This window comes from Urocitellus parryii, chromosome 4 (genome assembly GCF_045843805.1).
Source record: "Urocitellus parryii isolate mUroPar1 chromosome 4, mUroPar1.hap1, whole genome shotgun sequence".
Classification (NCBI taxonomy): Eukaryota; Metazoa; Chordata; class Mammalia; order Rodentia; family Sciuridae; genus Urocitellus; species Urocitellus parryii.
The window spans coordinates 191,896,655-191,918,033 of record NC_135534.1 but is presented as its reverse complement, the minus strand read 5'-3'; the positions used below and the strand labels follow the sequence as shown (position 1 = coordinate 191,918,033).

Below are 21,379 nucleotides of genomic sequence, written 5' to 3'. Positions count from 1 at the left end.
CTCACCCCAGCCCCTCCCGTTTGAGCCCCAGGTAGCAGCATCTACCATGGAGTCCCAGGCATCTATGTTCTCTATCCTCACCAGCCTGGGAACTCCCTGGGCAGAGTTCTAGCGCACGGTTGGTATCACCGTCTGTACCCTCTAGGTGTTTCTGGAATGACTTAATGATAACTGTTAAAAACCCTGACATTCACTGAGCACGAACTATGCACCAGGCCCAGCTCTCAATGCTTTGCATGCATTAAAGCATTTACTGCATCCTCACTACACTCTTAGAAAGTAGGTATTAGTCCACACACAGCAGAGGTGAGAGCATTCAGGCCCAGAGAGATGAAGTGATTCCCCAGGGTCATGCAGCTGGAATGTGGTAAAACTGGCATCTGAATTCAAGTCATGTGATTCCCAGGTTCCTAAATACTCTGCTACACACCCTTCCGTTGAAGGTCCCCAACCATCTCTCCTTCTCTGGACAGCCACAAGGTCACTGAGTCTCCTTCTCAGCATGTAGCAGGATCACTGTTCACAATCCTCAAGAGTGATTTACCTACCCTTCTACGTAGGGCTCATTTCCCAGATTTACAGGTGGGAAAAGGGGCTCAGAGAGACCCAGTGACTGGCCAGCACCCTGCAGCTGGTGAATGGCAGAGGGTCTCAAGCCCTGATGCCTGTGCCGCTTTGACTGCTTCATAAACATGAGGCCGCAGGGGTTGGAAGGCAGCTTGAGGGGCCGGCCCCCATGGGCAGCTCAGGCCCTGGGAGCTGGAGGAGGCAGGAGAGGGGGCCACACTGGCCCTCTCCACACATGTGGCCTCAAGATGTTGCCATTGTAGCAAACATCAGGCAGCTCCAGATGTCATCCGTGTGTCCTCTCCTCGGATGGCAGATGGGCACTGGGGGCTGAGAAGACCTTTCCCTCTGGGCTTAGAAGGCCCCGCTGAGGCCGCAGCTCACAAAGGCAGCTGGAGGAAGGCAGGGAGACCCAGCGCCCCAGCAGGCACCTCCTCAGGCCCCCTGCATGCCATAGCAAAGTCCTGGGGAGCCCGCCTACCCGCCCGCGTGCCCACCTCCTGCCCTGGGGTCGCTCTAGGGCAGAGACCGCGGCATGTTGACCTCTCCCTCCTGCCAGGGTATATGTGGCTTTGGCTCCTGAGCAAGGGCAGTGTGACCCCCTTCTCAGTGCCCCTTAGGAGCCCCCGTGCTCCACCTTGGGGATACAGTGTGGGCCCTGGGGCCACCAGGACCCCACTTTCCTTGTAGGAGAGGAGATGCAGCCAGGTCATCTCCTGGACTTCCAACTCCACTGACCCCCTTCACTTCACCCAGAGCCTTCTCTGCCTCCCCACCGCCCACAGGGGAGCCCCTTGCTGGCATCTCCAAGCCAAGCCGCAGCAGGAGTTGGCATGGCTCCCAGGGCAATGACGGGCAAGCCTCGGCGATGGCTACTCAGTCTGCTCCTTTGGAGCTTAAAAGAAGGGGTGATCTGGGAGCTCCTGGGCTTCCAGGCCAGGGCAGCTCCCCCACTGGACACCTCAGGCCTCCACAAAGGGAGGTCCCCAGCCCTTGGCTGGGAAGGAGGGAGGCACTGAGGATTCTGCTGGCAGGTACTTCAAAGGGCACTATCTTGGGCTCCCTGGTCACTTGAAAGGAACAGGTGGACATGTCAATCAAATGCCCACTGGACCTGGCGCGTGGCTGAGTCCCAGCAGAGCCTTGGCTGCCTGGACTGCCAGACTGTGGGACCTCGTGGCTCCCCTGGTTCAGGGGTACCCAGCCCTCCTGCTGCCCCATCCTCCAGGGAGTGCCCCCGTGGGAGGGCCTCAGCCCCAGCCTCCAGCCCCCAGCCCCCACTTACAGCCTGACCTCCCATCAAGCCCACTGGAGAACAGGGGACGCCACTCAGGCCCACCCATGTGGCACCAGCAATGCCACTTACCCGGCTGCCTTTGGGGCCAGGATCTCCTACAGGCCCAGGTAACCCCTGAAACACAGAAGACAGAAAGACGAGGATGTGTGGGGACGCCCTGCCGCACCAACGTCCCAGGGCGATCCTGTCTCTGGAGCCTCAGCTGGCCCCCGAGAAGGCCCTCTCCCCTCCCTCAGCGGGGAGACTGGTGGGAGGAGCCTCTGGAGACCCCCACCTACACCGGCCTCCTCTTCCTGAGCATCCCATCCCTGCTGCCTACAAAGAGGAGCTGCTGTGGTCCACTCCAGGACAGCCCTTTCCTTCGGCCCCACCCGGCAGGGACAGCTCCTTGGCCCTTAGCCCACAGCCTCCCTGTGCCTGGGGCACCCATGGCCATCGCCACACGGCCACAGAGCTTCCAGAAGCCATATACTGCACCTGCCTGCCAGGGTAACCTTTGGCCCCTGGGCTGCCCTCAGGTCCTGGCGGCCCCTGCAAAGGAAGAGAGAGAAACGGACGGTATAGACAGGCTCTGGCCAGCTCAGGGGCTGGGACAGGAGAGGGACAGGAATGTGAGATGAGCCGGAGGAAAGCTGCTGGGCCCCCAGCCCACCCTTCTGCAAAACCAGTCAGACCAGCTCTGGGGGAGGAAGCCCTCGGCTGCAGCCGCGGGTAAGAAAACACCGAGGCCTGGCCCCCACTGGCAGGGCTGCTGTTGACTTGGGCCGGGGAGCCCAGATTCCTGCAAACCCCTGGCAGCGCGGATAATGTCCCCTAACATGGCTGGAACAGGCGGCTATTCATGGGTCTATCCAAAGTGGAGTGGCTCCTGCCAGCCCCAGGCCACATGGGCTCCTTCAAGCAAGGGATGGGTGGGATGAGGTGGGGACCCAGCAGGACGGGAGGTGCCGGCCTGGCCTGGGGCAGGTGGGGAGAGAAGCAGCTCTGGGCGGGCCGAGGCCTCACCTGTTCTCCGGGGTGCCCGGCCGGTCCAGGATAGCCCTTGTAGCCCTGTGGGGGGAGAAACTGCATCAGGTGGGGGGGGGCACAGCAGGCCACAGATGGCCGGGCCATGCCTGTCGCCTGCCTCGCCGAGCGCTGCCAGGGCTGCACCCCAGAGACCACCTCCGAGTGCCTGCAGGTGCTACTGCGTGAAGGTTCGCCCACCCCGAGGGCTTCCTTGCTCGGTGGCTCTTCAGTCAGCGGAACCAGGGGGGTTCTGACCTCGGATGGAGCAACTGTGACGCCCCTGGATTCCAGCCCTGCCTTGGAAATCCAGAGAGAGGGAGAGGCGGGCAGCAGCCGGGGCAGAAGGATGGTCAGGGGATGGCTGGACGGCCACGAGGCGGGGACCCTGGCTCTGTCAGGACCTGCCCGCCTCCTAAGCCCCATCAGAAGAGCCCCACACACGGGCACGCGGGCTCTCTGGGACGGCACCTCCTCTGCCTGCCCGTGCCTGTTCCACAGGTCCCGAGGGAGAAGGATTCTGGGGACACTCTAGGGTCAATCCTGACCCCCTGTCCCCATGGCCCCACCACCGTCATGTCTAGGCCCGGGGTCCAGGAGCAGATAATCAAGTCAAGGGTGCCTCCTCAGGTGGCACCAGCAGGCCAGCAGGGCCCATATCATGAGCATTCGGTGGCCTCCCAGGGAAACCCCAGCTGGCACCTCTTGCCCACTTAGTGATGTCCGTGATGACAAGACCGGGCAGGGGGCTTTCCTTTCAGACAGGGCGGCCACACTGCCCTGTTAGATGCCCTCACACAGGGAGCCCTGGGCTTGGTGCAGACGCTGTCAATTACTGTGCATCTTTAGGGGGGTTGCTGCCCTTCCCTGGACCTCCAGGGGGTGTGAGTTTGTGGTTTAGAACTCAGGAGCTGGAAGGCGTCCCAGAGTCTAAACCACACACACGGGACCCCACAAGACCACAGCCTGCGGGGCCCTCTGTGCGTTTTCTGGGGACTAGATGGGCAGCGTGTGACCTCATTCAGCCGCCACAGTGGGGTCGGGCAGTCACCATCTCTTTTTCCAAAGGGGGAAACTGAGTGGCGGGCACTGTGGCCACGTGCCCCTGAGTCCCACCGCTCCTCATGGCAGATCTGGAGACACCAGAGGCCACACTGACAGCCTTGCGGAAGCCCCGGAGGCCTGGCTCTCTCCCTGTACACAAGAACAAGCACCTCCGCCCCCCAGGGAGCAGAGCCGGTCCTGGGAGTTGAAGGCATGCCTCGCGCACCCACTCACAGGGCCAGGCTCTCAGCAGGGGCGGCATCTCCCACCCAGGGGCCTGCATTCTTTCCCCAGGAGGCAAACTGGGGTGCAGACCACCACCGGTGACTAGATCAGACCTCTTGTTTCAGGTTGATCCAGATTCCAATACTGCTCTGCTCACTGACTAGCTGTGTGACCTGCAGCCAATGCCTCCACCTCTCTGAACCTCTTTTCCCTCGATTACAAAATAGGGGACTAGGGTTAGTGCATGAATTACATGATATCATGTAAAGCACTTAACACCGCATCTGACATTGAATTCCATCGGGGGCCCTGGAACAGTTGGCTGCTGTTCCAACCAGGGTCTTCATTTCTCTCTCTCTCTCTCTCTCTCTCTCCTTTCTTAAATGATACAGGGGATTGAAGCAGGCGAGCCACATCCCCAGCCCTTTTATTTATTTATTTATTTTTGAGACAGGGTCTGGATAAGTTGCCCAGGCTGGCCTCCAACTTGTGATCCTCCTGCCTCAGACTCCCAAGTAGCTGAGATCTCAGGCGTGCGCTCGGCACCTGGCCTCCTCATCTTTCATTTATTCATGTAAAACCCACTGCTGAGCTCGCCCGTGCCAGCACTCCTTGAAGCACAGGAAGAAAGAGGCAGGAAACATCCTTCGCCTTAATGGAGTTTACACTCTGATTAAGGAACTATAAAAACAAAATAAGTACAAAGGGTAATGCTGGGCGGGGCGGGGCGGGGGGGCAGGCCTTGTGTAAGAGGCAGACAGTTCCAGTTCTGCAAGATGGAAAGTCCTGCAGCTCTGTGGCCACCACGGGAAAGCACTTACCGCTACCAAAGGGTGTCCCAGGCGTGACGAAGGTGGCCAGTTGTGTGCCAGGCTTTTTTTTTTTTTTTTCCCAACCACAATAAAAAGCTAAATTTGAAAAATGAGAAATGATGTCCGGTAGTAACCAGAGCCATGAGAAAGAAAAAGCAAAGTCATGGGACAAATAATGGCAGGGTTGGGCAGGGGTGGTGACGTGGGCGGTGGTCAGGGAAGGACGCCCTGAGGAGACCACTGAGGTGAGAGAGGTGGGCCCAGGGCTGGCTCCCGGGAAAAGCATCCAGGCAGAGGGAACAGCATGGGCAAGGTCCCTGTGGCAAGAATGCTCTTGTGGTTCATGGAAGCTCAAAGGCCCTCTGACCAGAGCAGAATGAAGCAGGAGATCAGACACGAGTGTGACAGGATGGCAAGCCCCAGGAGGGCCTTCTCCCGGTGAAGCAGTGAACCGAGCCTGGTGCCCTTGGCTGTGTGACTCAGCATAGGCAGTCACCCTCTCTGAATCTCATTCTACCATCCTCTGCCTGCTTGGAGAGTGGCTGCAAAGAGCTGGTGGACTAGTGGGGGCCAGGACCCCAAGAGAACCAGAAAAGGGTCCTCCAAGAGCCCCTAGCCGTCACCAGCTTTGGGGGCTTCTTTCATATCCATAAAGAAACCTGCTGAAAACCAGTTCTTTGGTACCTCCCTCCCCCAAAGGAAGCAATAAAAGTGTCTCCAGGGAAATCTCAGGACATTTAAAGTAACCTCTTTGCTCAGGATGCAGCTACAGGACAGGGACAGCCCCAAGCCTGGCTCAGCAGGAAAGTCTGAAATACACCAGCTCGACTCCTCTAGGATGTAGGAATTCCTGGGTAAGGAAAGTGAGGCTCAGAGAGATACGGAGACTGTCCTGAAGCCACACAGCTTTCCAGCATCATGACTCTGACCCTGTGTCCTTAACCACCTCATCTCTGAGGCCTGAGGCCCGCCTGGAAGAGCCACAGGGCCATCAAAAGGCAAGGTCCTCCTGAAGTCAAACCTTCCTGGGGCAGAGGTCAGTCCCAGAACCCTGGAGCGTCTGGGTGGGAAGAGACCTAAGCCATCCTGTGACAACCTCCTTCCTCACTGGACAGACTGAGAAATGCAGGCTCGGAGTGCGGAGGGGATTGCCCCCGGTGACCTAGGAAGCTATGACCCATCCTAGACGGTTCCCCAGGACCCTGGACCCCTGGGCTGGGTTTTGTCCAGAAGACCGCCATTCCTAGGTCTGTCCCCATCAGCGGGCCCCAAAAGACCAGGAAGCTCCTCTTCTCCTGGCTGGCAGGACAGGGACAGAGCACAGTCCTGGGGGCAGGGGGAGGTGCCGAGGCGCTGGCTCTCTGCTCTCTGCACGCTCCTCCAGTGTTTACGGGGCTGGGCCAACAAACAGCTTCAAATGACAGGGCCCAGGAGCGGCAGAGATCTAAGCCATTATCTTCTCCAAGGCCCCAGCAATTTTGTGGTAGGCACTGACTGCAAGGTGGACCGTGGGCAGTGATTTTGCAGTTTGTGATGGGTGCCCGGCGGGTACGAGGGGGCAGGGAAGGCTTCAGGGGAGCTCCGGGGACCACAGCATCTGAAGGGGCCGCTGGCCGCCGGGCAGGCGGGTTCCCGCAGGACCTGTGTTTATAATGGAGCTCGGGCTATATTTTGATTTGAGAGCCAAATTAATCATTGCTTACAATGCACGAGGAGGAAGCAGACATCACCTCACCGTCGCCCCAGACAGTTTTCCCGTCCGGCGGGGATGCTATTTGGGCTCTGGGAAGGAAGGCAGGGGGGTCCTGTCCTTGCCTGGGGGTCCAGGCGCCAACGCCTTCTGAGACCTGAGGTTCCCCAGCTCCACCTCAGGCCGGGCAAGGCCCCAGCTGCCCTTGTAGTAAGATTCACCTCGACCCCCTGCCCAGAACCGTAGGAGACTTCCCACCAAGATGACTAAGCACCCTGGCAGCCCACCCCAGCCCCTCCAGCCGTCGCAGGACAGAGGGTCCAGGAGGAAGAAGCACCCACCAGGTGGCAGGGGGACCTACTGTGCAATGCTGCACCAGACCCTGCACCTGTTCAAGTGCTGCTGACTCCGAAGTTACGGGATTCTGAAGCCTATGGCTGGTTTGACACCAACCTCTGTTTGGTGGCACTTGAGGCAGGACAGGGCAGGAAGCGCCATTTCTGTACGTCTCATTCATTGGTCCAGTTAACACTCGTTTACCAGACGTTTGCTGGGCCCCAACAATGACCACGACCCTGGGGTAGGTCAGGAATATACTGAACAAAGCAAATTCACTCTTGCCTTCCAGAAGCGGGGTGGGCATTAGACACAGAATAAATGGGGCGACGGAGAACAGCCAGGCCAGGAGACGGCACTGCACACTGAAGTGGAAGGAGCCGCAGGGCTGGGTGGGAGAGACGGTGGGGGGAGAGCCACTCAGCAGCCGGGAAGCCCAGAAGAGGTTCCCCACAAGGGCTCCGTGGAACTGGGAGTGCCACTCAGCAATACTGACAGGTCTACAGAAAGCAGGGTCCCCTCAGGCAGCCTTGGCCACATTCACCCAAAACATTCCCAGGGGAGCCCCTTGGCTCCCCCCCTCATTGTATGTCAGCTTTGCATGGACAGCGGTCAACTTAGGAGGGCTGGTGAGCTCCAGGGCACCATGGGGAGCCAGGCTGGAAAGACAGCAAGGACATTTCAACCTGAAGACCCATTAGCCACGTGCCACGGGTCCCATCTACCTGGGGCCATGGTGGAGGAACACTGAGAGGCCCCTCGCCCTCTCTGCAGCCCCTAAGGCCACCCACTTACCATGGGACCCCTAACCCACGCTGCCTTCTCCTGCCACTTCCTCCACGGCCCTTGCCGTCTCCTGGGGTACCTTGTATTTTCGCTCTTTTCCCTTTTTTGATGTGAGCTCCCGGAGGCAGGGGGTTAGGTCTGTTCGTTTGGCTCAGTGCCTCGTTAGGAGTCAGTACGTCCTCATCAAATGAATGAATAAACGAGCCAATGGGATTATGGTGTCAGCTTGGAGTGACACCAAAATTCAATGCCCTCCACTGCAAATCAGTATAACCACTCTGGAAAGCAGGATGGAGAGTCCTTAGAAAACATGGAATGGAACCACCATTTGACCCAGCTGTCCCACTCCTCAGTCTATACACAAAGGACTTAACATCAGCATACTACAGGGACACAGCCACATCAACCTTTATAGCAGCTCAATTCACAGTAGCTAAACTGTGGAACTAACCTAGAAGCCCTTCAATAGATGAATGGATAAAGAAACTTGGCATATATACCATGGAATATTAATTAGCATTAAAAGAAAATAAAATCATGGCATTTTCAGGTAAATGGAGGGAGTTGGACAATATCATGCTGAGTGAAGTTAGCCAATCCCAAAAAAACAAAGCTGAATGTTCTCTCTGATGTGGATGCTGATCCATAAGGGAGTGGGCAAGGGAAGAAGGGAGGAACTTTGGATTGGGCCAATGGGAGCGGGGAGGCGAGGGGGCATGGGGGCAGGAAAGATGGTGGAATGAGACCGACATCATTACCCCAGGTCCACGTATGACTGCACAAATGGTGCGACTCTGCATCGTGTGCAACCAGAGAAATGAAAAGCCGTGCTCCATTTGTGCACAATGAAAAGAAATGCACTCTGCTGTCGTGGATAACTAATTAGAAAAAATAAAAATGTTAAAAAAAACCCTCAGTGCTCTGGAGATCAATGAGGATGCTGACCTCACCTCTCCCTCATGTCCCTCGCTCCCCGGGGCTCCCACAGAGATGATGAGAAAAGCCAGCATAGGGCAGAGTAGCCACAGCGGTCACTGGAGGCGTGTGGGGAAGAGACTGCTGCGGCCCTCCTGCTGGACCCCGCCACTGGTCAGGCTCTGCTCCCTCTGTGGGAGGGTGACACCAGCCTGTCACAGGACCAAACTCCTGCGTGTTTGCCTGGGCCAGGGCCAGAGAGGAACTCAAAGCCAGTGGCTTTGCCAAGTGGTTTGCAGCCGCACGAGGCTCTCCCTCACCTTACAAGGGTGCCTCTCCCTGCTCAGGAGTGGGGTCCTCTGGGCTGGGGCTTGTGGCCTCTGCAGACACATGCTGAGAACAGGGAGCCCCGGGTCCCCTGGAGGAGCTGGCTCAAGTCTGTTCTTTCCATCTCCAGCCACTCGGCCAGACGTCCACCCCATGCAGAGCGAGCCCACCGCAGGCTGCTTTATGAGCCGGGACGGGAAGGAGCCTTTTCCACTCACACCTCATCCATCAGAAAGTGCCGGAGTCCAGAGGGAAGCAAGTGGGGAACAGGAGCACCCCAGGGTCCCCTGAGCCAGGAAAGGCAACGCCTCCCAGCAGGCAGACTGCCACGGCCCCGTCCAGTGCTGGCCTGAGATGTGAGGCACGGCCTGCTGTGGCCATGGAAAGTGGAGGGGAAGGGGAGGGGGCTGCAATCCTCCAAGAACCCTGTGCCATGGGGACCCTCACAGCAAGGACAGGTTGGAGCCAGAGTCGCGACAGCTGACCAGAGGAGGACCAGAAGGCCCAGAGACAGGGTAGCTGCAGCCGAAGCCGGGAGCCAGGGCAGCAGCTCAAGATATGGCCGAGGCCCCTGTGTCTTCTGGTCAACTCATCAATAATGGGGGGTTTTCCTGCCCAAGGTCACCCAGCCAGGAAATGGCATGGGGAGAGGAGAAGAATCCAGGTCCAACGACCACAGAGCCCACCCCCAAGCTCTCTGCTCCTGGCCTTGCTCCTAGGTCCCAGATCCCCAGGCCCTGGGGGCTCAGGAAGGAGACCACTATCCCTGCCTCTATTTCTGGTAAAACAAGGGACGCACAGGCCCAGGCCACTCGGCCAGTGGACAGAAGAGCCGGAGCCAACACAAGTCCCCAACTCCCTCAAGCATCCTCGAGGGTGGCCTTCCTGGGAGTGGCCAAACCCCAAGGAGGAAGCACAGCAAACCAGGGACAGTTCTTGTCACACCTCATTGACCATGGTGGAATGACCCAGCCCACACCCAGGTCCCCCTCCTCCCAGTGACACGACCCTCAGAAATCTCGCTCATATCCCCCACAGTGTGCCCTGTGCCCCAGGGAGCTGGACGGGATCCAGGGAGAGCAGGCGACCCACAGCGCTCTGCCCGCAGCCCCAGCTCACCAGCAAGCCCAGTGCCAAGGCGTACCTTTCGTCCCAGAGGTCCCGGATGGCCGGAGAATCCAGGCAAGCCCACGTCGCCCTGCAAGACACAGACCAGGGGGTGAGACGGGGGTGGGAGTGCGACACTCTGCACTTGAGCATGACCTCCAAGGCTGGTTGTCTCCAGCTGTGGAGGTTCCTGGGGGCCTCAGAGGAGACCCAGGGCCCCCGAGCAGGGTGAGAGCAGAAGAACAGAGTTCTCAGTTCCCCCTCGACTCATCAGCTCCACGAATCCTTGTAAGAACTGGGCCTCGACAGAAGATACCCTCTGGGGAGTGGGTTCGACCCTAGAACCCTGGTTGAAAACCACACCCTGCACCAGTGAGCTTCCAGTCCTGCTCCAGAGACGCCTACCCAGGGCAGGGAGTGAGGGCTGCCAAGCAGGGGGCATTTCCACCACCATCATGAGACCTGAGAGCAGCCGCACAGGGGCAGGAGAGAAGCCCAGGCTCCTGGGTACCAATCCCATTCCACCATTTACCAGCTGCGAGGTCCCAGGGGGCCCCATGTAGAGCCTCTGTTTTCTCATCTGCAATCTGGGCCCACCTGTCCTGGCTTAGAAGATTGTAAGGAGGACAGATGGGCGTATATGTGGACACCATCCTGGACCCCAGGTCACCCAGAAGGAGAGGCCTTGGCAGTGAGGACGTGCAGCGCTGAGCCGCATCAGTTGTGAGCTGAAGCACAGCGGGGGCCCTGGATGTCAGGTGGCTCTTGGACCCCGTCTGGAGGGAAGCAGTGCAGGCCCGAGCAGCGTGAGGCTCAGAGGGCCTCAGCCAGAACTCGGGGCTCCCTCTCCCCACCCATCCTGTGCTCTCTGCCTGCAGAACCCCTGGAAGATGGCGTCGTCTGCTCACAGCGCTGCTCCCCTGAAGGTAAACTTGGCAACGTGGGAGCTCCAAGGGCTTAGCCAGGCCCCTCCACCCCCAGAAACCACAGGCCCGTCCGCTCGTGTGAACAGCCTCAGGGGCTTGGAATGTGTGCTGGGAGCTTCCTGGGCCTGGGCTGCCAGGAAAGTTCTGGATGCCAGGATCACCTGGCAGGTCCTGCAGAGTGCCCCACACGTGTGTCCCGGGCAGTCTTTTCTGATTTTCAGGGTGAGCCCTAGCAGCAGGCACGGGAGTGGCTGTGGGCCCAGGATTGGGAAAAACTGCACTTCAAGGGGACTTCAAACCACACCCATGTTCCTAGACCCTGCCACCCCCCGGCCTTCGTCAAGAATGGTCTCTGCCAGGACAGTCCCGCAGGGGACAGCAGGTTCACTATGGCCCACCCCTCTTCCCTCAGCACTGGGGTCCCGGGGACCTACCTTTGCCCCATCGAGGGCCTTTCCTGGTGAGAGCCCTGGGTCCCCCTTCTGTCCCTGAAACAGAAACAATTCTGCTTTGGCCACCAAGTCATTTGGAGAGAATGTCCCCCACAGACCCTTCGATGGCTTCAACGGGTCCCCATCCATCTCCCCACTCACACCCCAAAGGGCCTCCTGCATTCCACTACTCCCCTGCCCCCGCGCCCTCATCACTCCCACTGGCTCCGCGTGCAAAGCCCCAACTCCTCCTCCCGGCTCTGGATTTTTCACAACCTGCTCCGATCTTTGCTCTCCTGATTCACCAGGCCCACAGGGAGGGTCCCTGGTCTATTCCCAGGACATAGTCTCCTGCTCTGTCCTGCCAGCTGCCAGGCCCAGGCTGTCACCCTCATAGGAAACCAGTCCCATCGACAGTCATGTTCCTCAGCACACGCTGGAGTGTGTCCTCCCCACCACAGAGCTCGGGGCCACAGACAGGTGACCAGTCTGTCGTGTGTGTGGTTGGGACAGTTTCCTGCCCGGCCCCTGGGGCTCTCAGGGCTACTGAGAGTCATGGCCAAGGGGCACGAAGATTCGTCTCAGTTCCCAGCCACTGAGTCACATCTGCACAGGTGGCTCCGCCTGTTTGGGGGTCTGGAAACCTCGGGCTGACAAAGCGGGCAACTGAAGAGTCACCACCCTGGGACACATCTGAGGAGGAAGAGCCACCTGAAGCCCCGGATGAGGCAGGATAAGACTCAACCCTGCACCTGGGACCCCAGACCTGTGTTCTGGGAGGCCCTGGACCCCATGAGTTGGAGTAGGCCATGAGCTGGGGGGAAACGGACAAGCAGCGCGTCCCCGCCAGAGGCAGGCACTCTGTGCCTAGTGTGCAGTCCTCCTAAGGACCCTGGCCCCGGGGAGGCTGGGGCCCAGGGCGAGGACCCAAGTTCAGCTGCGTCACTCAAGGTACCCCCAAAAGCGCTCCAGCCTGCAGCTCCTCGTTGGTCAAGCCGATTAAATGACTCAGGAAGCTGCCCTTGGAAAGTCGACCCACCCTTTGCCACTTCCAGGAGCTCCAATCCCTGTCCCCTTACCCCTCATCCCCTCATTCCAAGCTTCTCTTTGCCTCGGCTGGTCCCAAAGTCCCAAGTCCTGGGACGAAGGCCTGGACCTGCCATGGACTCACGATGGAATCCTGGGCAAAGCTCCTCACCTCTCTGAGCCTCAGTTTCCTTGTGTTTTGGATGGGGGCCAGGCGCCTCCCACACACACCCATACACTTCCCAGGTCCCTAGGAAGACACCCAGGTGGCAAGGGCCACCACCCAGGGGAAGGCAGCTGGGCCAACTCTACTTAATCCCATTGGATTCTTTACTTTGTCAGAACTCAGACCTTCCAAATCCAGACCGAGTCACTCTCCCAGGAAATTGTCACTTTCTGAATTGCAAAGAGCCTCCCAGAGCGACGGGAACAGCCTTCCGCTGCTCACCGACTGTGTGCAGACAGTGCTAGGCATGCAGTCTGCATCCTCCGCCTGTTCGGGGGTCTGGAGAAGTGAGTCGGCCCGGGCTGAGCCGGCAGGTCAGAGGGACGGCCAGCCACAGGGCTGGATATTTCTCCACACACCGCCCTGCCCTCCGCAGCTCCAGCCCTCAACCGCTCCGTGATGGACGGCCAGCCTGCTGTGCTGGGCCCCAGAACTCAGTCTACCTGGGCCCACCAGGTCGACTCTGCAGAACCCGTCAGGATCTACCTGCCCTGCAGCCGCTCACAGAGGCCCTCCTCAGTAGCTCAGGAGCCCGGCCACATGCCTTTTATGTCCACCCTGCGAGGCCAGGCCCAGGGCTCGGAGGACTCCCATGGCCAAAAAAGGACTGCAGCTTCCCTCACCCTGCCCGGCCCACCTCAGCCTGCAGCCGGGAGGGAAGCTGGGCTAGGCAGGTCACAGGGGGCTCTTCATGTATCCTACTCGGTCATTTTACCCAGAGGGGACACTGAGACCCAAAGAGATGACAGACTTGCTCCCTGGCCCTGGGTCCTTGGTTCTTCAGGGTTTTCGCCCTGCGTTCTCTGCAGCTGGTACAGAGCTTGAGGTGTGATCCCAGCCCGGGCATCAACGAGAACAGATGTTTACGGAACATCGACTGCAAGCCAAGCCTGGAGGTTTACCCAGGGACTGCCATGACACAAACAAGCTCGTGCCCATGGAGACTCTCCAGGGAGAAACCAGACAGAGCAGTAATGACAGGAGCGCTGGCATTTGTTGAGCCGTCTTCTAAGCCCTGCCGTGTATTAACTCATTCAGTTCTCGCAGCTCAGAGGCAGGAACTGTCACTACCCCCCTAGTACAAAAGGGGAAACTAAGGCAGAGCAAGGCCCATCATTTGTCTGAGGCCAGACGTGAATGTGTGGGATTCCGATGCAGGAGGGTGGTTCCAGAGCCCAGCTCTTTACACTTCAGCACGTTGTGGTGAAAAGCCTCAACCATCCATCGGGCAGACAGGAGGCTGGGACAGCTGGCCCCTGATGTGGTGAGATCCTGCAGAGACTCACGGTTCAGCTGAGGCTGGAGAAGACAAAGAAGAGCCGGCCAGACGAAGGGATGCTCAGGGATGCTCAAGGTACCTACGGTCAGGGGAAGGGTGGCTTCTGGGACAGAGAAAACTACACGCCTTCCCAGCCAGCCTCCTACAAATGCCTCAGTGATTGGTAGAAGCATATATAAAGTCTAACGGGTCATTTACACCTTGGTGACAATGACAATCTGGTCACCAGATGTGTCTCTGCAGCCAGCGAGTCCATGAGACCTCCACCAAGTCACTTTCCCTCTCTGCATGGGGAATGGTGGACTTCTTCACAGAGTTTATGGGACCATAAGGTCATGGGAACTGTGCCAAGCTCCTTTCCTGCAAGTATAGTGGGGAGATGAAAGAATAGAAGGCTCCAGGTGGCCATGGCCCAGAGAGGGGCCGAGACAAAGGAGGAATAAATAACAAAAGATTGGAAATTCTGGGATTGAAGCCTCCTGTATAAGTCATCTCTGATCTCAAGTACCTGGCACAAGACCTGGCTCAGAAGAAGCACCCTAAAATTGTTCATGAACAAGCAAATGAGCAAATGGGAATCTCAGGAGATGGCAGTAGGGATGGGAATGAGTCAAATCTGATCCAATCCTAGAACTCGCTCTGTAGAGTCCCACTATTTCTAACTAGTATTTTATAAGTTTAGGAATTCTGGCCAATGCAATAAGGCACGAAAAACAAATAAGATGGGCTGGAGCTGGGGCTCAGCAGTAGCACACTTGCCTGAAATGTGTGAGGCACTGGGTTTGATTCTCAGCACCACATATAAATAAATAAATATCAACAACTTAAAAAATATTTAAGAAAGAAAAACAAATAAGATCTACTATCCTTTGAGAGGAAGGAAAAAAAAGTATGTCCTTTACAAACTACATTAAGTGCCTGTCCAGAATATTCAGGAGGCCTGACTGAAATGCCAGTAGAACTTATAAGATAATTCAGTGAAAGGGATGGCCATAGATTAAACACAAAAAGTACAAATATACAAAAATCAGGACTTATCTTCAATAGCTGAGACCAGCTAGAAAATATAACAGGGAAGAATATTCCAATAATAACAGCAGAAGAAACATAAAATTTCTAAGTATAAACTTAAAAAGAAATGTGCAGAGATTATGCAATAAAACCCATAAAAGTTTACTAAGAGATGTTTAACAAAGTCAACCAAATGGAAGGACAAGCCAAGTGGGTAGATAGAAAAAGCTAACATTTTAAAGATGTTAATTCATAAATTAATACATTTATAAATTTAATATAATTCCAATAAAAATACCAAGAGGGATTCTTTTTAAAGGAAATTAAGATGGCCATAAAGTTCATATGGCAGAATTATTTTAAAAGAAGTTAAGGGAGACATATAGTACAAAGATAGCAAATGTCAAATAAAATATTATTTTGTTAACATACAAATATACAAGCAGAGCAAGGAACATAATAGAGTGACCGGAAGCAAATACTTGTCTATCACATAAAAATCAGAGGAGCAAAGATTGTTTCCTAAAGGGTTAACTATTACAGGAAGACAATGTTAGAGCCCTGCCTCATACCCCCCACTGAGATTAATTCCAGATGGTTTGAAATTTTTAATATAAATGATATTGTGAAATAACCAGGAATAAAAGTGAATACTTATCTGATCTTCAGATGGAAAAGAAATTTCCAAGCATAAAAGCAAAGTAGGGTTGCGGGTGTAGCTCAGAGACAGAGCAGCGCTTAGCATGTACAGGGGGGCCCTGAGTTCCATCCCTAGCACCAAAAGCAAAAAAGTAAAGAATTTTAAACTTTACCTATTGGTAGGTCCCTCTGCAAATCAGCTGACATATGATAGGTTCCTAATAAGTGTTAGCTATTATTGTTAGTTCAAAAAAAGGGGATAATTCTTCCATTTGTGAAAATCATCATGAATACTCTTCAAAGGGAAACAACAAATTTTTGTAGAGTAGGTGAAAATTTAATAACCCTATGGATAAATGACAACATCCCAATTCTCCAAATATGCCAAGGCATAAATGGTAAAAGACAAAAATGAAAATAGACATAAGAAACACATTCACCATAGATGATGAGTGAAATGAAAATAATACTGAATTATCTTCTTTTAATGTTAGCAGCAGCATGAATTGGTTCAGCCTTTCTAGAAGGTAGCTGCTAATGAACTAACTGTTGCATGTTTGTATAGACATTAGGTGGAAGGCATGTTATAAATCATTCACGTGTATGTGTTTGCGTGTATATATGTCTTAATGTATATAAAGATACCCCCATCTCTCCCCATGGCTGAATCCTCAGAACCATGTCATAAGGTATGAAGTATTATTATCCCATTTTACAGATGAGGAAACTGAGGGCCTACATGTTTAAGTACCTTGCCCAGAGTCATCCACCCAGCAAGGGATGGAGCCAGGATTCAAACTCAGACACTCTGGCTCTTGGGACCACGCTAGCAATGTTATTATTATGAATTTATCCTGATCAAATAATTAGAGAGTCCACATTCATATACAATCATGTTCTTCAAGATGTTACTTATAAAAAAAAAAGTTACTTGTATATTAATAAAAAGAATTTATAAAAAAGGAGATCAGTTAAAGACAACATGGGATATTGATGTTGGCCAGGCCACAAGCCATCAAAGCCCGTGTGGGGGAAGCCAATTTAATAAGCGGGAAGGCTCCTGGTGAATGTCAAGTGGGGAAGGCCAGGCGCAGCTGGGCGCAGCGGGTTCACGGTCACTTGGAGGAGCCAGGAGAGCCCAGCAGCCGGAGGCTGAGTTGCCTTGTGACTCATGTCCTAGAGCCAGCAGCAGATGCTGGGTTGCTGGCTTTGTCACCTACTAAAAATGTAACCCTGGGCAAGTTACCTAGACACTTGGAACCTTAGTTTCCTCACCCATACAATGGGGCGATAACATCTGCCCTACAAAGTGTGTGACATTCTCCAGCAGCGCCTGGCCAAAGCTGCTCAAGATGTCCTCGGTGCTTCTCATGGGTAGGGCCAGAGGGGAAGGGTGACTTTCCTCTCCATTCCTTCCAGACTCTTCCACACGGGCCTTAATGGCATCACCTACCTCAGTCATCAGAGGAAGGGGAGAGGCCCCAAGGCCTGAGAAGGCGTAAAGCTGCCTCCACCCACTCCCACCAGCTCAGCCAGTGGCCACCTGGTCACCAAGTCCTGCCCCCTGCCACTTTAACTTCCCTGGTGCCCTGAGCCCAGAGTAATTCTGGCCAATTCAGGGCAGAACACTGAGCCAGACCAGCGACAGGGCAGCAGCTGCCTGAGAGCCAGAGCACTACTGCCCCTCCCCACGGGAGCCCCGCCCACTCCTGGCCCCACCCACTCTGCCCCTGCACAAGGACCCTTGTGAGTCCCACCAGACGGCGGTTCCAGCACCAGCACCCCACCAGGGTAGCGCAGGCCAAGCTGTACTTCCTGGACAGCCTGCACGGCCCTCTCACACCTCCCCAGATCACGTCCCTCTGCCAAATCCTTCCCATAGTTTCCTGCTGCTCCTGGGATAAAGTCCAACAACCTACCAGGCCTGCTGCCCTCCCTGGCCTGTCCCTTTCCCTGGTCACCCACTGCCCTTCTGAGCATGGCTCAACCTTCCTGTTCTCCGGGAAGAGGCCCTCACCTCCTAGGTCAGATCATCCCCAGGGCAGCCTGGGCCTCTCCCAGGAGCCCCAGCCCCTAACCACGAGTCTTCTCCATTCATTGATGTGATTGGCTTGTTCTCTTTCCTGTTTGCCTCCATGGTCCACTAAGGCAGGGACCAGGCCTGTCTGCGTCCTTGAAGAACCAGGCACATGCCAACGGCTGACCCCTGGGCCAGCCCTGCTGTGCCACAGATGGCGGAGACACTCCTCAGGACAACCCGACACGGCAGCTGCTCTCACCACTCTACCTTTCCAATGAGGAAACGAGGCAAGGGAAGTTCACACGATTCACCCAATCACAGAACTCGGAGGTGACAGAGCTGGGATCTGAAGTTGGCCCGTGGGTCTCCACGGTCTGTGCTCTTAACCACTGTTCTTTCCTGAAGGGACAGCTCTGTGCCAAGGGAAGAAGGGCATCCACCCAGGGACTCACCCTGAGCCCCTGGGGTCAGCCACCACGGCCATCCCAGGGGCCAGTGTCTCTGCTTCACACTTGGGGTCCCTGAACTCAGCTCCGGGAAGAAGCTGGTGAGTCCTCCTGTCACTGGACAGGAACAGGGCAGGTGTGGGTTTGTGGCACCTGGGCACAGCCTGGGCTCTGCAGGGGGCAGATGCGGTGGGAGCCCAGCCTGATGGGTTTAGCTGTGGAGCCCATCACAGCTCCTTTCCAGGGAAACCCCTGGGGGGCCGACTCAGCCCTCAGCCACTGCCAAGACAGCGACCCCAGAGGGCACCTCAGCCTTTGACCCTTCACTGCTCCCAACCTCAAGAGCACAAGATCCCCTACCTTTCCTCAACCCACCTACCTCTCCCCACTTAAGGCTGGCAGGGCACCTTCAGCCCACAAGGGGAGTGGTCTTAAAGGCCGAGACCTTGCTAAAAGTGACTGCACCGTGGCCAAGTCAGATGAAGGGCCGCTCTGGTGGCAGCCCTGCCTGTTTGGTTGATTTCTGTGTCCACAGCACCTAGTAGGTGTTCAGTGAAGGATAGATGGAAGAGTGGTCCAGAGGCAGCTCTGGAAGCAGACATCATACAGAAAGCACAGGGCCTTGGGCAGGCCAGCTCTACAGCCCCACCAGGTCACCGCCCAAAGGCTCTGGTGAATAACAAGGACCCTCGGCAGAATCCCACCCATGCAGATACGTGACCCTCATTCAGCCTCGGCCAAGCCACCATTCCATCCAGGGAGACCCTCTGCTTTAACCTATCCTGGTCCTGCCACCTTGAGATCAAGGACAGCCTGGGCCTCCCACCCTGGTCTGGCCTGGGGCCACCTCTGCTCGCTCCGGGGCTCAGGGTCAAGTGTCCAGGCAAGGGCATGACCCTTACTGACATCCACTTGGCATTTCATCCAAGTCCCCGTGGGAGGAACAGCAACTGATTCCAGTGCATTCTCTGAAACTCTTCTGTGACACACATATTGCCGGACACTCACTTTCTCTATGGCCTGGGGACAGTCAATCGATGGCTTGCATGAAGCCACTTGACCTTTGCAATTGAGTTAGCAAGGAATGACCTTGGGGCTCAGCCAATGAGGCTGGAGTCCTGTCCCTGAGTCTAAGTCCACAGGTCCCAGCTCCAGGAGGTAGTAGAGCTCACCTGCTAGGGACCAGCCTCAGTGGCCACACTCCGAGCTGTTTCTCCAGTGGAGAACAAGCCGCCAGCAGGCCCCTTCCTGCCGTGGCACATCTGTCAGGAGGCTGGAGTGGGCTGCTGCGAGCCTGGTGCTGAGGCCTGCAGTGCTCAGAGGTTGGCCAGAGGGAGGAGCAGACGGGACGTCGGCTGCCGGGGTCAGGGTCAGGGTAAAGGGTCAGCCTGGAAGCAGGGGGAGCAGCCCCACACAGAACAGCAATTTAAACAGCTGCTGACCGTCAGCGTGTTGAGACACCCAAGACCTCAGGGAAGCAGACGTCTCCCCTCTCTCTCCCGTCTTTCCCCCTGACCCACGGGGACAGGTTCCTGGACAGGGTTTTTTTGTTGTTGTGGTTTGGTACTAGGATAGAACCAGGGGAGCTTAACCACTGAGCCACCTGCCCAGCCCTTTTTTGTATTTTTTTGAGAGACAGGGTCTCGCTGAGCTGCTTAGGGCCTTGCTAAGTGGCTGAGGCTGGCTTTGAACTCTCGATCCTCCTGCCCCTGCCTCCCCAGTCGCTGGGATTACAGGCATACACCACGGTGCCCCGTCTAGACAGGGTTTTAATGTGTCTGGGTCTCAGCTTCCCCATCTATAAATGGGTACAGGACCCTACACTCATCTCTGGGTCTTTGTGGGGGATCAAATGGGACAAGCCAGGTGGAGTGTGGGCCCAGTCCTGCACACAGTAAGGCTTCAGTGGATGGTGATTGGGGGTCATCATCGCTGTTTGCCTTATTGGAACCCAGAGCTCCCCAGACAGCGGCTGGACACAGGACAGCTGAGAGCCCCGTCACTCACCAACAGGGACCAAGCCTGCTGCCCCCATGGCAGCTCTGGACAAGGGCTCTGCCCAGGATGCAGGCGGCTTGGATCCGAGCATCCAGGGCTACTTATACGTGGCTTTGTCCACAGCAGACAAGCTGATGGGCGGAGGCGCCTGCTCCTGAGGTGGGAGAGCACAGCCTGGGAGGATGCTGGGCGGCTCGCCCTCCTGGGGCCAGCTAAAGGCTCTCCTTCCGTCTCTGACCTCTGCAGTTAGTTGCATTAGCGAAGCAGGACCTCGGGCCTGAGCCAACCAAAGCCCAGGGGCGCTCTTCACCTGGCCGCGCCACAGTGGACACAGGCAGGCTCAGAGGCCCCTGAGCAGAGCCCCGCCGCTCTTCCTGGCCTGGCGCCCGGGCCTCTCCCTCAGCACAGATGCTGTTCTCTGAACTTCAAGACTCTGCATCTTCTTCCCTCCCCCTCCCCATCTCCTGCCATTCCTGAGACTTCTCTTCCCATGACCTAGCTGTTCCCGCCCATCTCTCTTCTTAGCACTCCGAGCCGCTCACTCCATACGCGGCCTGGACAACACAACCCCTGGCCAAGCTCTAGGAACAGGCCAGAGGTCAGCAGCCAGGGTTTCCTGTATCCTAAGAGCCCCAGCCACTAAGGTCTCACTAAAAACAAACCACAGTATTCTAGGAAGGCTCCCTGGGGGAGGTGGCACTTCTGCCAACCCACCCCCCTACCCTGGCTCCATCTCCCGAGTGAGTTCCAGAATGTCTTTCCACGAGTGACTCCTGGCTGGCTGGATGACAGGTTCCCAGAGGCAACATCATCTCGGTCCTTCTGCTGGGTTCCAGATTCAGTCACTCAGGCCAATACTAGGAAGGCACCCCTTTCCCCTCCTGCCCACCCACCGGCATCCTCTCAATCCCACCTCTCCCCCATGTCACCCCGGCCACCCTCACTTGGCATCCGGCGATCTTTCCAAAGCACGATGTTTATACACCCTCCCCAGCTCCAAAACGGACACGCCCCCCAGAGTGTGTCTCATACCCCGCGAAACCTCTCACAGCTCTGCCTCTCTGCCCGCGCCCAGCTCTGCCTGGAGGCCCCAGGCCCAGCTGATTCCTCACGCCCTGTCCCCCAGCTGGAAGCCAAGCTTCTCACTGGGTCCCCAAACAAGTACAGGGCCCCCAGACAAGTACCGGGCCAGCACTGGGAAGGCTCAGGGTGTCTCTGGCCTGGGTGAGAATCCTCTGCAAGACCCTGCAGCCCCTCCACCAGAGG

The 21,379-nt window shown here is 56.4% G+C and overlaps 1 protein-coding gene across 1 annotated transcript in view; it reads right to left on the bottom strand.

Annotated features, from left to right (window-relative positions):
* Positions 1-21,379, bottom strand: part of Col27a1 (collagen type XXVII alpha 1 chain) — a 121,154-nt gene that overhangs the window by 78,029 nt on the left and 21,746 nt on the right. Inside the window, exons 6-10 of the mRNA XM_026393356.2 lie at positions 11,472-11,525; positions 10,149-10,202; positions 2,870-2,914; positions 2,342-2,395; positions 1,934-1,978 (exon numbers count right to left, since the gene is read on the bottom strand). Coding sequence (XP_026249141.2) covers positions 1,934-1,978; positions 2,342-2,395; positions 2,870-2,914; positions 10,149-10,202; positions 11,472-11,525 — 252 coding nt within the window. The remainder of the gene's footprint in view (positions 1-1,933; positions 1,979-2,341; positions 2,396-2,869; positions 2,915-10,148; positions 10,203-11,471; positions 11,526-21,379) is intronic.